The sequence below is a fragment of the Opisthorchis viverrini genome (assembly GCF_000715545.1).
Source record: "Opisthorchis viverrini unplaced genomic scaffold opera_v5_227, whole genome shotgun sequence".
Classification (NCBI taxonomy): Eukaryota; Metazoa; Platyhelminthes; class Trematoda; order Opisthorchiida; family Opisthorchiidae; genus Opisthorchis; species Opisthorchis viverrini.
In genome coordinates, this window is record NW_008751884.1 from 150,439 (window position 1) to 168,995 (window position 18,557).

Below are 18,557 nucleotides of genomic sequence, written 5' to 3' on the forward strand. Positions count from 1 at the left end.
CCATATTCATAGAATGGTCGTCCTTCCCTCTCTTCCTCGACCCTTCAGGACACATTGTAGTCGTACGGCTAGCCTCGAAAATTTCCATTATACTGGATTACAATTAACTTGACGCACTCGGTTGGTTATAAACTTTGTAAATACTAGTGCCATGTACATGAATGGTCGTTGAAGAACCGTCCAGCTGTATCACCGTTTCCAGGCTTCGTTGCCATGCCACCCGGTCGAATATCGGCCAGGTTGCCCGAGCCCAGACAGGAGCCGGCGAGACGTCTGGGTTGGGGTTGAAAAACAGGCCTTCCGGTCAAGAAGTTGGGGTCACCGCCACTAAGCTATCTCGGGCTTATTCCGCGTATATAATCAAAGGGCATGGCAAACCAATTGGCGACTCACCAGGTGACGAGGGCCCTCCGAGTAATTATCTGATTTTCTAGGGGAATCTGAAGTGCGTAAAAAAGAAAAAGGCATGGACGAACCGCTACCATCAAGCAAAGATTCGTGCTCTTTCAAAATGTCTTCGAGGGCAGATTTAACACCTTCATCGTCACGTAGGGTGGACGAATCCACTTCTTCAGCGGTGGCACCCAGTTTCCCCTGCTCACCCTTCTCTTCCTTCTTCTTTTTGTACTCATTTAGTAGGTCTTCTGTCTTTGGATCAACTTTCACCTGCGGCAGGTTACGTAGCAAGTGTATGATTTACCAGAAGCTTTTTGTCTCCCACAGCCAGACCATTTAATAAGCGCACGCATCTCATCGTAGATTCAGGATCTTCATACTCACAAAATCCAAAAGCCTGAAGCTTTCCAGAAGCTCCCTGGACCCGTTTCCAGCTGAGAATATTTCCACAGCGCTGAAGACGTAAAAGTAGTGAACGCAACGTACCATTAGAAGCGTCTTTATGAGCTGGTCTGGGGCACGATCTGATATGTTTCCCACAAAAACTGTTGTAACCGGGGGTTTCTCTCGAACATATTGCACCTGAGAAGGACAATAAGATACGATATAGCTTACCACTGGGGTCTCCGACTGTGTGGTGACTGCAAGGGCCGGAGCGGCCACAGTAACCGGGGTTGGGATAACCTGCGGCACTGTTACCAGTTGCGGGGGAGGAATTCCCACGAACCCTTTAGGGAGGTATGAGAACACTCCGCGTGCTTACCATAATAGTGTGGAGTAATACCGAAGTAGGGGGTATGAGGAAACATACGTGTCCACGGGTGTTGGCGCCAAAAGCAAAATGGCGCGGCCCCACTTTCTAGTCCATGCAAACAATTTCAGTTCAGCACTGCCCCAGTCACTGGAAGGCGCTTGGAAATAGCTTCCGACCCACATCTCCTTATGTGCCAAATTTGCTAAGTTAACCAGCCCCGAAGCTGTCTTAACTTAGGGATGCATGAGACTGATAACATTTTTCATGGGTTTGTGTGGAACGAACAGGTCTTATCTTCAAATTGTCCTGCCTATATTTCTTACGGTTGAGGCCCTTCTGTTGCCGGATGGCTGCAAGTGGTAGCACGTGAGAAACGCTAGAGTAGCCGATAGTGTATATCTTTGCTTCGTTATTTAGAGGAGGTAAGAAATACTGTAGAATACGGTAAATATACTGGCTTATTAGACATAATGGACAAAAATGTGGCGGTCCGGCTACTCAAAAAGCTGCTTCACAAGGAAGGTGTGGAAAAGAAATAAAAACGATAAAGATAAATGAGCATACAATGATAGAGAGGGTCAAGTGGAACGGACTCACTGAGAATTTTTCTCTTTATAAAGGTTCGTTGTTGGCCCAGGTCAGCGAATAAATACCAAAATTAAACAACCGGCAAAGTGTAATTCCAAGCGTAAGGGATTACGGAAGCGAAGCTTTTTCCTGACACGTTGCATTCTATCTACCGGAGCAAACCATTGCACTCGCTTTTGACAAGCTTGAAATCAGCTTCCTGAAGAAAACCATCAGGACCTATGGGTTTGAAATAGACACCACGCACAAGTGCTGTTACGGCTAGCAGTACGAGTTAGTGCAGAGTCTGTCCATGTGAACATTCGGGTCACTGGAGCCAAGTCACGAGCTGGAATAAGAGTTGGTCACGTGACGGATACCCGCGTGTTCCAGAGATTGGGTGGGCTGGTGTCTCCAGTGCCCGGGGTGCTCACGGATTCAAGAAAATCGGCGCGATTTGTAGTTCAGACGAAACGTTTCAGCGGTAAGTACACCGAAATGAGTGCGAGTTACGAGGCACCCATATCAAGACTCCATTCCAAATATGAACCCCGATCTGCCTTTAGGCATGTAGCGTTCGCCTGCTCAACAATTTCGAGGTCCATCATCATCACCGACAGAGTAAACTAAGCTTTCAACACTAGTGCCATGCTACGTAAAACCGTATTTTATTTGAAAGCCTCACTGGGAAGATAAAAATAAAAGTGGACAGGGAGAAGGGACCCTGTACTACACTCACTTCGAGGCGCTCGCACCAGAAGATCATTCAGACAACCTGGATGGAAACTGCCAATATGAACGCTGCTGACGTGTTTAGCAGCCACCGTGCAGCGTATCCAACCAGGCGCACTGAGAATCTCATGGACCCCATCCCGGAATGTCAGCAGCAACGAGAGCACCAAAAACGTTTTAGTCCCTTGCATACACCCTGGCCACGTGAACGTTTGGCCACCGCGCCATCGACAACTGGTGGTGGTGTGATCAATTGAAGGGCTCAACCGGTAGGGTATTTGGGAATACTGTGTGACCAGTCGACCTCAGCGATTTCGAAAGTTTGTCCCGCAATCAGCGTAATGCTGAATCATTCATTCGCCATTTTCATGCAACCGATCATAGCTCATATCGCCCACCTAATTGAGTGTCGGATGCGCTAAGCTCATCCACTTGCGCATTCCGATCTCCGGCACCCTCAAACGCGCCTCGTTTTTCGGCTGGCCGCAGAAAGGAGCTCGGGGTGTTACAAAACCCGTCTTTGATTAGTCAGATCTAAGTCAGTTGAGGCGCGAACAGGCACCTTAAGCAGACTTCAATCAACCGTTCGCTGGTTACAGTTCCTCACAGAATTTGCTGCACACATGTAGACATCCAGTTAAGCAAACAGCATTTCAAACGGTAAATCAGGTTGATACAAGCCACTAAACACCCTGCTACAGCAGCTCAAGAACCGTCAGGGATTCGCGGCTTAAAGCGATTGGGAAGTTCTTGGGATGATAGCTCCACCACAGTGCTGGTGTTCTTAAGTTTTGGCCGGCCCTTAGACGCACCTCAAATTTCCCACAACCTGTTTTGTAAAGGAAGGAATCTTTAAAACGAAGTTCTTGTATTTGGTGACATCTTTTCTAATCCCTAAAATCGCTGCATGCGGCCGTCGTTTTGTTGGAAGCTGTTTAAGCGTACTCGACGTCTGCAACGGGTATGGAATTCATATTTTAATGGCTGCTCATGGCTCCGCGCATAGTCTCCGCGAGGACGGCGGTAAGTTTTGGGTAAAAAGTTGGCTTACATATTTGCCTCTGTGTTGGATTTGAAAATAATCTCATGATTGCATGGACACTCATAAGTCCTTTATGTCCGCACAACCTCAGATGTTGAGCAGCCACTTGCTACCTGTATAAGGAAAATCTTCCATATTTGCGGCAGCCGCCCTGCCAAGCTCGGCCAGGAATTCGTCACAGCTAGCAAGTTTTCTTTTTTTGAGACGGTCAACACATGCTATATTGGGAGCACGGCAAGATTCACTCTTCATCGGTATACCGACACCTTGATATTACTGTTAGATGAATTAGTGGGTCTGTGAACGGAGCAAACAGACGGCACAATAAAACAGCACTGGGTATGACAGTCGTGTTATCATCATCGCGACGTCTTATTTGGGTGCGTGAACAGTCTTGTACACGAACATTTTGGGTGAGTCAGTAACAGCTATCTCTGTCGTGACGAATTGCCAGGGAATCGTGACGAATCAGGACCAGTATGAATCAAGGATAGTCTTGGGCCCATCGAGAGCGCAAGGTGGTTCATTGGTGCCATTCAAACGACAAAATAAAACACCCACGTCTACACTGTGGACTAAAATAGGAAAGTGTCGAAAAAGTCTGCCAAATATATCATTTATGACACGATATGAGGTAGGCTGCGACCCGAACAAACAAGAAGCGGAAGGTGGTCATAATTGCTAACAATGGTAGGGCGACACTGCCCGACTTCGAAAACGCAATCGGTATTCAGCTTTAGGTAACAGGTGTGTGGTCGATGCGTACGGGTGGGGGTCTGCGTGATCATGGGGGGCATGCACTGAATAATTTCTGCGCAAATAAGGAAGCTCGGAGCCTGAAGTGACATGAGATCAGAGATAAACGTATGACGACTGGTGATGTGGCGTGTCTGTACGATGAGCCAAACTCAGAATCGCTCCATGGCTGCCTAAAGAAAAGCGTGCAGGCCTTGCAAAACAAGTAGCCGCTGAGGCGTTATGTCGCATTTAGTTGGTGGGTCTGTCAGCATTTATTGTTCTTGAGCGCATGTTCGGGCATGAGGTCCGATTAATTCAAAGCTGGCTGACATGAACTGAAACTGAAATAAACATAGCTGGCAAGGAGTGACCTTGGGCGGTTGGGTAAACGGTCAGAGTCGCAATGAGAAAAAGTGGAGAATGAGCAACTCGTATTGGGCGAACATGGCAAGTTTTCTTTCGAAAATGTGGTTTAAGCTGAAACTAAGCAGACTCACTGGTTGCACTGTTGTAGGGTAGTCAGAAGCAAGAGATAGACTGAATGGTAGACATAGCGCTAAAGCACAGGGCCAACCGAACACCGTACACGGAATTGAACTTGTGAAAGAGGCAAGCCGAAATTGCAGTAGAAAACCAAGCTGGCCAAATTTGAGTGAAAGTTCATCGAGTACGAGAGAACTCGTCCCAGAGACGATTGGGGCTAGATGAAAAATTACCTCGCAGTTACAACTGCTGGCTCGGGTGGGCGGGGTTTCGGTTGGGATTCTTTATCGCTGTTTTGGAGTCATGCATAATAGGTCTTCGAAATAGCGGGATGATGGGAACACGCAAGCCGGAACACGACCCGTACAGAAAGCTATTGAATTTGGTGGGAAGCACAGAAACACAGGGCTTATTAAATTGGAACGAGTATTTCAAAAGGTTGGAATGAATATGTCGTTGAGGCAGTCGGGGTCAGGTGGGGAGTTTTTCTTAGTTGCAGTTAATGGAATGAATGGGCGAGACGGCACGGTCGGGAGAAGGAATGGGATATTCGTGGGTGTGCTATCAAACTGGGTATGGCGGTGCCATCTGACGTGCTTCAGTTGTTGGACATCCACGTATCAGACGTCACATTCGGAGTGATTGGGCTGGGGTGCGCAGTACTTTGGGCAGCGGGGTTCACTTCAGGCTGGCCAAGGAAACAAGGTGAAACAAAGCCGATATTGAATCGCAGGTTTTCTTGCTCCGTGTGGGGATCCTGTGGTTGTAGATCATGCACCAGGCGGAGTGGATAACAGTAAGCCAGGTCGTCAGAAGCGCGCATTGCCGAAGTTCAAAACTTGGAATGATAAGGGTTGGGTTGAAATTAGTAGAGCATGGTGAGTCTGAGGAGACATCCAATGGGATAATACATATTAATATATATAGAAAGAAAAACTTGACACCGATGCGATCAAGGTGGTGATAAGTGACTATGTGGAATGGGATATAGATGGATTTCCATTTAATAGTCTAGCGACCAGGGGTTGGGTTTGCTCACATGCGATAGTAAATTACAAGGGATCTAGTAAAAGCCGGTACAGGTGTGCGGAGTGGTGGCGCGGAAAGCGAATGTATAAGGGCTGACGGGAGTGAACTTCCAAGATAAGTGGCAAATCTGGTATTTACTACATGAGTTGATACTACCAGGAGCGAAAGGGAGAGAAACAGTCACCAGTCCCTGAAGCAATGCTATCATCCTTAATCTGTAGGTGGTGCATAGCGGTAGAGACTTTCGTGTCCACCACTGGGAGCGACAGGTAGATGTGTTCTTTGTTTGGTTGACGAAATGGGCTTTGGTGCGTTGTAGCCTGTGTTCTGACAAAGGCAGATACAGCTATGTTCGTCGATGTAGGTCGCGGGCGTTGCTGAGTGTTTTCAGGTTATCCCAGGCGTATTTTTATTTTCATTTACTCGTTTTCTGACAGATGAGGGGACAGTTTTTTCTTCATCTGTGGTTTATGGCGTTGCATAACTCAACAAACGCGAGCCCAAGACCAGCAGCGACGAACAGAAGTCAGCAGTACTTTTTGACTTCCTGAATATAAAGACCAGGCTGACGATCACCGGCGATGAGCGATGCAGCCGTGCTCCTGGAGGGGTGGCGGGTATACGAACACACCATGGTGCAACGCAACAGGGCGACCCTCCATGCAAAGCGTACCCGTCCACCACACGAGATTTTCATCCCTCGTGCATGCTACCAGATCTGCAAGGTGGAAAACCATCCAAGTAGTCATAAATGTGGTTTGTGCGTCAATAAATACTTCAGCTACCACTTTTTCTGGTCGGAGGGGAGCAAGGCCAGTAAAGACAGCTCAGTCAATTCGAACAAGCAACCAGCATACAGACGCTGGTAGAGGCAGGTCGTGGTGGCGAAGTGAAATGACAGCTGCAAATGTGTCAGTGGGAATGGGATTGTGATATTCACAGCGAGTGCACCATGGTCAAACGGCGTCGGAGCGTTGTTGTGGGCTACCATGTCGAGCAGAAGCGTAGCGCTATGTTGTGTGTGAGTGTTTAGTGGGGCGAATCACCAGATGGACATATAAGCGCAGAATGCGTTCCGGTAATGATGAAAAAACCTGGCTTCGGTTTGGTTTTTATCAGTTAGAGTTAGGCTGAAAGCGCCAGTCACTGTACAGAGCTGACAGAGTAATCCGGTGTAGGGATTGGACTAGTACGAAGTGTAAGTTTGCCAGGGAAAAAAGAAAAAAGAAAACAACCAGGCCAGTAACACTGCATATTTAAATCAAGTAGGCATTTAAGTCCTAAATTAGCTTAAAGCGAGTCAAGAGGATAGGAAGAAATGATAAGATAATCCTTTACCTGCCCGCTAACTGTAACGTCGCTAAACTCGAATGCGCTATTTGTGGAGGAGGCCAGGGGGTAGTCGGGTATTATGTAAGGCGGCAGCAGTTTCACAGGTAAAGAATTTGTCTACGGACTGAGAAAAGGTATGATGAAGCGTGGTGTTTGCAGCTTCCCGGGAAGGCTGTTCCAGATGCGAGCGTAATAAACTAGAAAGAGTAGCGTGGGCTGACAGAGTAATCCGGTGTAGGGATTGGACTAGTACGAAGTGTAAGTTTGCCAGGGAAAAAAGAAAAAAGAAAACAACCAGGCCAGTAACACTGCATATTTAAATCAAGTAGGCATTTAAGTCCTAAATTAGCTTAAAGCGAGTCAAGAGGATAGGAAGAAATGATAAGATGATCCTTTACCTGCCCGCTAACTGTAACGTCGCTAAACTCGAATGCGCTATTTGTGGAGGAGGCCAGGGGGTAGTCGGGTATTATGTAAGGCGGCAGCAGTTTCACAGGTAAAGAATTTGTCTACGGACTGAGAAAAGGTATGATGAAGCGTGGTGTTTGCAGCTTCCCGGGAAGGCTGTTCCAGATGCGAGCGTAATAAACTAGAAAGAAATAGTAGCGTGGGTTTCTACGGGCTGGACGACACTAAGGGATTGCAGGAGTTACGGAGTCTGTAACGAGATTGTGATTTTATATCTGGTCTAGCCTCCGCTCTAAAGGCGTTTTTGTGAAGCAGACGGTGTAAGAGAGTTAGATTCAATTTTAACCATCTGAGACATAGTGGTTCGAGGCCTGGGATTTGATAGCGGGCGCGGTAACAGAAGGGGGGTTGACCGAGGGGGCAGCTTTTTCGTGAAAGAGCGTTGGACACTTCCAGTTGCGAGCCTGCAACTTTGAGTGTAAAGAAAAGCGAATGCGCGACAGAATCTCAGGTTTTGTCTTACGCATTGCCTAAAATGGCAACCATTGTGTCTGAAGGGTGACAGAAGCGCAGTATTAAAAAGCTGAGCCTGCGTGCTGTCGCAACATGAGACTGCAACTGGTGGGAAAAGCTAAAAGTACAGGAGTATCTGAGCCCGAGATCTTTGATGTCCGTGGAACAGGCGATAGGATTTCCATTATATTTCCATACATGGCCACGAAACTAAAATTTGGAGGTCGGGTGTTATAGAAAATTTTTTTGGATTCTAGCCCATCCATAGGTCTTTTAACCAGCTTCCTTATACTGGATAGCTATTTTTCACCGTGGTCCCCCAATTAGCTGCGATCACAAAGGCCAAAAAGGCATCCCTTCCCCAGTAGGTCTAATCAGTACTACACCCAGTTCGTCGAGTGGGTTTAGTCCTCATCTACATAATCATTCCGTTCAACGTGCCGCCATTGTCCCACGCTTCCACAGTCCTATCTAAACTACCAACCCACGTAGGTATTTAAGATTGACTGTGTCACCCATAATAAGACCCATGATTTTCCTACTACTCTAGAACTCTCTCAATCGTATTCCACCACATCAGTCATTTCTTAACCTGCTTCGAAATATCTCATTATGACACCACTCCCGTCCTCCTCCCCAAATCGGTTGCAAGACCTCGCACCTCCATCAGCTCTCCCCCCGGTACGTTCAAAGAAGCGGCTTAGACCCAGAAGATCCAGCTCTCAACCCCCTCACCTTTCGAGGCCGGCGAGGACAGTATTCCAAGCAACCTCAGATTGTTCAGTTGTACCAACTGATATATCTTTGCCTCCTCAACCCGGCAACACTCCTTCACCGCTACCAGTAGGCTCTGAGGTCTTGAATGACCTGGAAAATCTCAGAACATGTGTGCGCGAGACGGAAAACAAAATGTCCGCCCTCTGAACCATACAATCGAACCATACAATACAATCTGTATCCTGGCACAACATTTTATCCAACCAACTAAGGGAAGATGTCAATTCTATTTGACTCGATTGCTTCTGAGATTCGTCAATCCATCGGATGCCGGCATCAGGCCCTAATATTCAATACACGTGATCGAATTCCGCTTAAGCACACCAAAATTGCCGCCCTGACTGTATGTGGCATGCAGGACACCATATGCACAGCTCGGCGGCTCAAGAAGTTGAAACCGTCTATCCGCTGCCCAATAATAATGCAATTCCAGCATGAAAAAATGCCGCCCGTCTGCTGACAGCTCAGACTCTTCTCTCATCTGCCATAAAATTCCATGCGTTAAAAATTAGAGCTGCCCGTACCAGAATGCAAAGTCAGCTTACCAAAAAGTTACCCGAACCTGTTGCCCCGTCACCCATCGGTGCTTGAGCTGACGCGTCCAAAACGTCACACAAATCTGCCTGCTGGATCCAGGCCGCGCTCATGACCATGAGACCTCCACTTCTATCTCTGGGCACCCACAAATGTAACCTCTGACCTACACCACGCCAAAAAGGTCGACTGCTGGTTTAAGAGATACGGTAACTAATCAACCCGCACATGAGGCTGTAGTCAAGGATGAGAGCACAGGTTCTTTCTCCAGACCTCCTGACCTAACGACACTTCGTGTCTCCCCACCAAAGCGCCTCATTGGACTCAAGCACCCACCACCATTAGCAGTTGGCGGAGTAGCCGCTGTAAATTTGTTTAATTGTGTTTTGAATGATATCGCGTAAGATGTGCACGAGTCGTGATTGAGTATACATTTTTTCAGAAGTGGGTTGACCACAAATTATGTTTGTGCCGGCGCAACCAATAAACAGAAACATGATTTATTAAAGGTGGTTGTGTATTTTCAGGCATGGGGTGTTGACAGTTGGACAACGTATGGATATCAAGGAGACCGCCGTTCGTCCTTGGATTAGTCTGTTATGTATGGTTGGGGCATTATTCTCAGCTACGATCATGAACACGGGCCTAGCAGTTACTACAAATAGCCTCAGCAGGTGACATCTAGTACAGCTATGAGCATGACGTCCCCTCGTTGCTCATTGGACTGGGATACTGGGCATAGCTAAAGCCTCATGCTCAGCGTTGCACATAGCTTAAAGCGAGTCAAGAGGATAGGAAGAAATGATAAGATGATCCTTTACCTGCCCGCTAACTGTAACGTCGCTAAACTCGAATGCGCTATTTGTGGAGGAGGCCAGGGGGTAGTTGGGTATTATGTAAGGCGGCAGCAGTTTCACAGGTAAAGAATTTGTCTACGGACTGAGAAAAGGTATGATGAAGCGTGGTGTTTGCAGCTTCCCGGGAAGGCTGTTCCAGATGCGAGCGTAATAAACTAGAAAGAAATAGTAGCGTGGGTTTCTACGGGCTGGACGACACTAAGGGATTGCAGGAGTTACGGAGTCTGTAACGAGATTGTGATTTTATATCTGGTCTAGCCTCCGCTCTAGAGGCGTTTTTGTGAAGCAGACGGTGTAAGAGAGTTAGATTCAATTTTAACCGTCTGAGACATAGTGGTTCGAGGCCTGGGATTTGATAGCGGGCGCGGTAGCAGAAGGGGGGTTGACCGAGGGGGCAGCTTTTTCGTGAAAGAGCATTGGACACTTCCAGTTCCGAGCCTGCAACTTTGAATGTAAAGGGAAGCGAATGCGCGACAGAATCTCAGGTTTTGTCTTACGCATTGCCTAAAATGGCAACCATTGTGTCTGAAGGGTGACAGAAGCGCAGTATTAAAAAGCTGAGCCTGCGTGCTGTCGCAACATGAGACTGCAACTGGTGGGAAAAGCTAAAATACAGGAGTAATCTGAGCCCGAGATCTTTGATGTCCGTGGAACAGGCGATAGGATTTCCATTATATTTCCATACATGGCCACGAAACTAAAATTTGGAGGTCGGGTGTTATAGAAAATTTTTTTGGATTCTAGCCCATCCATAGGTCTTTTAACCAGCTTCCTTATACTGGATAGCTATTTTTCACCGTGGTCCCCCAATTAGCTGCGATCACAAAGGCCAAAAAGGCATCCCTTCCCCAGTAGGTCTAATCAGTACTACACCCAGTTCGTCGAGTGGGTTTAGTCCTCATCTACATAATCATTCCGTTCAACGTGCCGCCATTGTCCCACGCTTCCACAGTCCTATCTAAACTACCAACCCACGTAGGTATTTAAGATTGACTGTGTCACCCATAATAAGACCCATGATTTTCCTACTACTCTAGAACTCTCTCAATCGTATTCCACCACATCAGTCATTTCTTAACCTGCTTCGAAATATCTCATTATGACACCACTCCCGTCCTCCTCCCCAAATCGGTTGCAAGACCTCGCACCTCCATCAGCTCTCCCCCCGGTACGTTCAAAGAAGCGGCTTAGACCCAGAAGATCCAGCTCTCAACCCCCTCACCTTTCGAGGCCGGCGAGGACAGTATTCCAAGCAACCTCAGATTGTTCAGTTGTACCAACTGATATATCTTTGCCTCCTCAACCCGGCAACACTCCTTCACCGCTACCAGTAGGCTCTGAGGTCTTGAATGACCTGGAAAATCTCAGAACATGTGTGCGCGAGACGGAAAACAAAATGTCCGCCCTCTGAACCATACAATCGAACCATACAATACAATCTGTATCCTGGCACAACATTTTATCCAACCAACTAAGGGAAGATGTCAATTCTATTTGACTCGATTGCTTCTGAGATTCGTCAATCCATCGGATGCCGGCATCAGGCCCTAATATTCAATACACGTGATCGAATTCCGCTTAAGCACACCAAAATTGCCGCCCTGACTGTATGTGGCATGCAGGACACCATATGCACAGCTCGGCGGCTCAAGAAGTTGAAACCGTCTATCCGCTGCCCAATAATAATGCAATTCCAGCATGAAAAAATGCCGCCCGTCTGCTGACAGCTCAGACTCTTCTCTCATCTGCCATAAAATTCCATGCGTTAAAAATTAGAGCTGCCCGTACCAGAATGCAAAGTCAGCTTACCAAAAAGTTACCCGAACCTGTTGCCCCGTCACCCATCGGTGCTTGAGCTGACGCGTCCAAAACGTCACACAAATCTGCCTGCTGGTTCCAGGCCCCGCTCATGACCATGAGCCCTCCACTTCTATCTCTGGGCACCCACAAATGTAACCTCTGACCTACACCACGCCAAAAAGGTCGACTGCTGGTTTAAGAGATACGGTAACTAATCAACCCGCACATGAGGCTGTAGTCAAGGATGAGAGCACAGGTTCTTTCTCCAGACCTCCTGACCTAACGACACTTCGTGTCTCCCCACCAAAGCGCCTCATTGGACTCAAGCACCCACCACCATTAGCAGTTGGCGGAGTAGCCGCTGTAAATTTGTTTAATTGTGTTTTGAATGATATCGCGTAAGATGTGCACGAGTCGTGATTGAGTATACATTTTTTCAGAAGTGGGTTGACCACAAATTATGTTTGTGCCGGCGCAACCAATAAACAGAAACATGATTTATTAAAGGTGGTTGTGTATTTTCAGGCATGGGGTGTTGACAGTTGGACAACGTATGGATATCAAGGAGACCGCCGTTCGTCCTTGGATTAGTCTGTTATGTATGGTTGGGGCATTATTCTCAGCTACGATCATGAACACGGGCCTAGCAGTTACTACAAATAGCCTCAGCAGGTGACATCTAGTACAGCTATGAGCATGACGTCCCCTCGTTGCTCATTGGACTGGGATACTGGGCATAGCTAAAGCCTCATGCTCAGCGTTGCACATGGACACAGGTCTTGCAATAACGCTAGTTAGCTGAGAAAGGCGATATCGACTACACACACGTGTACGACGGGCCGTCATTGGCCGTTAGATTAAGATATCACGCACAGCTGCAGCCTAGTTTTTTTATCGGCCTACATAGATACCGACCTGATTTTTACTATAGATAGTAAACATAAGCTAGTGCGCGCATAGTTATGAGTATGGCGTGCAATCTTTGGCAGTTAAATGAGGACACTGCGCATAGTTGTGGTCTAATAACCAGTTTCGCACATAGGCGGTGGCCTAGGATTTTCAAAGTGTAGTCAAGGTAGATGATATCACGTACATTTGTGATTATGAGTTCCTTTGTTCGCAGTTGTATTAATTATGTGGGCATGGGTTAGGCCTCGTATTCATCGGTCTGCATAAACAGTCGCCCGGTTTTTATCGGAAGTTGCAAAGATAAGCGACAACGCGTACAGTTACAAGTACGACATATTAGGTTGGATTAAGTTACTGGTTGATCAACGCCGCACATGGACATTGAACTGACACTCACAATAAGTAGCCAGGTAAGGCGACATCGGGTACATCGATGAGTATGACAGGCTATCACGCATATTTGTGCCTCGTTTTTACCGGCCCACATGGATACTGGCCTGGTGTTTACTATAAGTAGCATTGATAAGTGGCATCACGTGCAGTTATGGGTATGAGATACCGTCGTTGGCCATTGGATTATGTTACCGTGCATATGTGAGTCCTCGCACGTGGACATGGGCCCAGCAGTTACGACAAGCATTCGGATGAGTGACAACGCGTGGAGTTATGAGTATAAGGAACCGTTGCTGGTCAATGAATTGGGCTGCCGTGCATACGTGTGATCCCATAATCAGCCGCGTACATATACACGGGCCCAGCCTTTACGGTAAGTGGTCGAGGTAAGTGGCAACGCCAAACGTGATCCTGGCGACCGCTTTATGGGGGTCACCACCTAGAAAGAGACATATTCATGATAGGAGTGATACCCAGAGCTATCTCGCGACGCTGTACCATCTGAATATTCTTTGGATGTTTTTTATCCTTAAAGAACACCAAAGAAAGCCGAAATCTGCTAGAATGCGATTTCGTGTTTTATGTCACGTGAACCGATGAAAAATGGGAATCGCTGGGTCACGGATTCACGGATTGATATAGGGATCGTGGCCCTTGACCAAGTTTCCCCGGTCGGTTTTGTTCTGGTCGGCCAATGGATACAAAGGGCAGGGACGTAATCAGCGCAAGCTTATGACTTACACTCACCAGGATTTTTTCGTTCACGGAGAACAGTTGCAAGCACCGAGCCCAGTCACGACGGTTATGGCTAAGTTTTCTCAACCCTTTCGGGCTGAGATTCCAAACTCGTTGAAACCGTCATTGTAGTCACGTGCGGTTCCGGAAATCTAGGGGAACCACAGACCTGTTATTGCTCAATGCGTCTATCCGCTGCCCAATAATAATGCAATTCCAGCATGAAAAAATGCCGCCCGTCTGCTGACAGCTCAGACTCTTCTCTCATCTGCCATAAAATTCCATGCGTTAAAAATTAGAGCTGCCCGTACCAGAATGCAAAGTCAGCTTACCAAAAAGTTACCCGAACCTGTTGCCCCGTCACCCATCGGTGCTTGAGCTGACGCGTCCAAAACGTCACACAAATCTGCCTGCTGGTTCCAGGCCCCGCTCATGACCATGAGCCCTCCACTTCTATCTCTGGGCACCCACAAATGTAACCTCTGACCTACACCACGCCAAAAAGGTCGACTGCTGGTTTAAGAGATACGGTAACTAATCAACCCGCACATGAGGCTGTAGTCAAGGATGAGAGCACAGGTTCTTTCTCCAGACCTCCTGACCTAACGACACTTCGTGTCTCCCCACCAAAGCGCCTCATTGGACTCAAGCACCCACCACCATTAGCAGTTGGCGGAGTAGCCGCTGTAAATTTGTTTAATTGTGTTTTGAATGATATCGCGTAAGATGTGCACGAGTCGTGATTGAGTATACATTTTTTCAGAAGTGGGTTGACCACAAATTATGTTTGTGCCGGCGCAACCAATAAACAGAAACATGATTTATTAAAGGTGGTTGTGTATTTTCAGGCATGGGGTGTTGACAGTTGGACAACGTATGGATATCAAGGAGACCGCCGTTCGTCCTTGGATTAGTCTGTTATGTATGGTTGGGGCATTATTCTCAGCTACGATCATGAACACGGGCCTAGCAGTTACTACAAATAGCCTCAGCAGGTGACATCTAGTACAGCTATGAGCATGACGTCCCCTCGTTGCTCATTGGACTGGGATACTGGGCATAGCTAAAGCCTCATGCTCAGCGTTGCACATGGACACAGGTCTTGCAATAACGCTAGTTAGCTGAGAAAGGCGATATCGACTACACACACGTGTACGACGGGCCGTCATTGGCCGTTAGATTAAGATATCACGCACAGCTGCAGCCTAGTTTTTTTATCGGCCTACATAGATACCGACCTGATTTTTACTATAGATAGTAAACATAAGCTAGTGCGCGCATAGTTATGAGTATGGCGTGCAATCTTTGGCAGTTAAATGAGGACACTGCGCATAGTTGTGGTCTAATAACCAGTTTCGCACATAGGCGGTGGCCTAGGATTTTCAAAGTGTAGTCAAGGTAGATGATATCACGTACATTTGTGATTATGAGTTCCTTTGTTCGCAGTTGTATTAATTATGTGGGCATGGGTTAGGCCTCGTATTCATCGGTCTGCATAAACAGTCGCCCGGTTTTTATCGGAAGTTGCAAAGATAAGCGACAACGCGTACAGTTACAAGTACGACATATTAGGTTGGATTAAGTTACTGGTTGATCAACGCCGCACATGGACATTGAACTGACACTCACAATAAGTAGCCAGGTAAGGCGACATCGGGTACATCGATGAGTATGACAGGCTATCACGCATATTTGTGCCTCGTTTTTACCGGCCCACATGGATACTGGCCTGGTGTTTACTATAAGTAGCATTGATAAGTGGCATCACGTGCAGTTATGGGTATGAGATACCGTCGTTGGCCATTGGATTATGTTACCGTGCATATGTGAGTCCTCGCACGTGGACATGGGCCCAGCAGTTACGACAAGCATTCGGATGAGTGACAACGCGTGGAGTTATGAGTATAAGGAACCGTTGCTGGTCAATGAATTGGGCTGCCGTGCATACGTGTGATCCCATAATCAGCCGCGTACATATACACGGGCCCAGCCTTTACGGTAAGTGGTCGAGGTAAGTGGCAACGCCAAACGTGATCCTGGCGACCGCTTTATGGGGGTCACCACCTAGAAAGAGACATATTCATGATAGGAGTGATACCCAGAGCTATCTCGCGACGCTGTACCATCTGAATATTCTTTGGATGTTTTTTATCCTTAAAGAACACCAAAGAAAGCCGAAATCTGCTAGAATGCGATTTCGTGTTTTATGTCACGTGAACCGATGAAAAATGGGAATCGCTGGGTCACGGATTCACGGATTGATATAGGGATCGTGGCCCTTGACCAAGTTTCCCCGGTCGGTTTTGTTCTGGTCGGCCAATGGATACAAAGGGCAGGGACGTAATCAGCGCAAGCATATGACTTACACTCACCAGGATTTTTTCGTTCACGGAGAACAGTTGCAAGCACCGAGCCCAGTCACGACGGTTATGGCTAAGTTTTCTCAACCCTTTCGGGCTGAGATTCCAAACTCGTTGAAACCGTCATTGTAGTCACGTGCGGTTCCGGAAATCTAGGGGAACCACAGACCTGTTATTGCTCAAGCGCGAGCGACTGGCACGCCGCTTGTCCCTCTATGAAGCAGACACCTGCGCCGCAACCGCCGGCGAGCGGTAATATCACCCCAGAGAGGCAACGAGTGCCGCCACCTGCACGAGCACAGAGGTCAGGCGTACTATTTGGCAGGCCAAAGTCTTGTTCGTTATCGGAATTAACCAGACAAACCGCTCCACCAGCTAAGAACGGCCATGTACCACCAACCAACGAATCAAGAAAGAGCTACCAATCCGTCGATCCTCATGACCTAGAACTTTCGCTCACATAAAAAATGCTATAAGCGAAATACTACCGGAAGGTACAAATGGATTCCACTAACTTCCCGGTTATGTCACAACTTCGAGGACCATCTGTTTCGGCGAAAATAATATGGGTGGGCAAACAGTTATCAGCGGACAAGGCCACCGGATTCCACGCCCACAGTGAACCCCGAGTTCGTTTGAACAACTTCTAATACAACTGCGGCCACGTAGGATATCTAAGGCGCCCGATTAATCACCATCAAATGCTAAAACTCCATGTTAAATTTTTCCTTTTCCAGGCCTCGGTTTCGGAGAAATTTCGGGTGTGCGTCCGGGACGCGGCCGTTGGGCCACGGCAGCCAAAAAATATAAATTCCACGCCCAAAGTAGAACTTGAGTAAGGCTAAATAAATTTTGGCTAAACCACGACTTTCTGAAAAAACTTCATGGCATTGAATCAATCCCACAAAATGCTGGAACTTCATGCAAAATTTTCTTCAATTCAATCTATGGCTCAAGAGAGTCAGCAAATGCTCCAAATCGGACATCGGCGCTTGACAAAAATGACAGTTCAAATTGCACACTAATATAACCCGTCAGAGACCAACGGATGTTGGAAGTAGATCTGCAGCTCTGGTATTTTGTGAAAATTGCTGCAGCCTACAATACACCGTTTGACGCAAGAGATGCCGGAGCACAACTACGGTATCCAAATTCTCTCTGATATACTCCATCTCAGCAGACGGATGCAAAAGCCTCTGCCTTCGTACTTCAAGTAATTTTATGCAGTGATAGAAACACTCCGTAGCCACTGATACTTCATATGAGGCTTGCAGAACACACATAGATTTTAATTACAGTATCCCTCTGAATGGACGATGAGTGCAAATTTCGTCGTAAATTCTATGTAGCATGTACCCATTGGTTGAAATTTTCCGGAAAACTGCTTGATATTGCCCAGGATGCATTGATGTCTTCCTCATTGGTAGCAACACACTCCAATACAGATGGCGGCATTACCGAGCTTTCAGACAGCGCAGTCCTATCGATATATTGATGATATATTGATGGTGAACTCAAACGTGGATCACGGCACCAGTTTATTTTAACAGGGAAAAGTTAGTGGTCCAAATGGGACAAAGTGAAAAATTTAGTTACATTGGGCATTCTGGCAATTATATATGTCCTGAAAAATAATGACTTAATTGGTTCACGGTATTCTTTGGGCTGGAAATGTTTGGAAGTAAGCAGAAGATTTTGGTCAGTTTGCTGAACTCTCACTAGGAAGTACGTGTGGCTGGTAACAAACTCATTGCATTGCCTGATATATAAAGCGAGTTTTTGGGTGATATCCTCTTAGACTTACTCTTACGTGGCATCATTCACAAGGGCCGGCGGGCGTTCTTATTCGCGTGCTTCAGATGAAGTCATCATCTTCCCTCTGGGACTCCTACTGTCTCGCGCAACTAATATGATTTCAACCCATGGCTTGTAATATGCTTCCCTAAAAAATGTAAACGCCAATCAATTCTGGTGACAGTGTCCTGCGCTCCTGTACTTCGGCCCAAGTTGACATTATAGAAAGGCTCTTTTGCGAACCGTTTGACAAACACGTACGTGCGCTGTCTGGAGGGATCGGGGTCTAGACCTCAGCAATGATCGCTCACATACAGATTTTCCCTGAGGGCAAATCTGCATATTTTCTCACCGCATAGTTGTCAAGGTTTCTTTTTCATAACAGTGGACATGACATGCTGAAC

General features: G+C 47.1%; 1 protein-coding gene across 1 annotated transcript in view; it reads right to left on the reverse strand.

Annotated features, from left to right (window-relative positions):
* T265_08601 (hypothetical protein) overlaps positions 1 to 2,640 on the reverse strand; it is a gene marked incomplete at both ends in the record, with an annotated part of 32,723 nt that extends 30,083 nt beyond the window's left edge. The window contains 6 exons of the mRNA XM_009174456.1: positions 394 to 666; positions 701 to 850; positions 883 to 978; positions 1,012 to 1,124; positions 1,160 to 1,255; positions 2,457 to 2,640. Coding sequence (XP_009172720.1) covers positions 394 to 666; positions 701 to 850; positions 883 to 978; positions 1,012 to 1,124; positions 1,160 to 1,255; positions 2,457 to 2,640 — 912 coding nt within the window. The remainder of the gene's footprint in view (positions 1 to 393; positions 667 to 700; positions 851 to 882; positions 979 to 1,011; positions 1,125 to 1,159; positions 1,256 to 2,456) is intronic.
* Between the last annotated feature and the right edge of the window lie 15,917 nt (positions 2,641 to 18,557).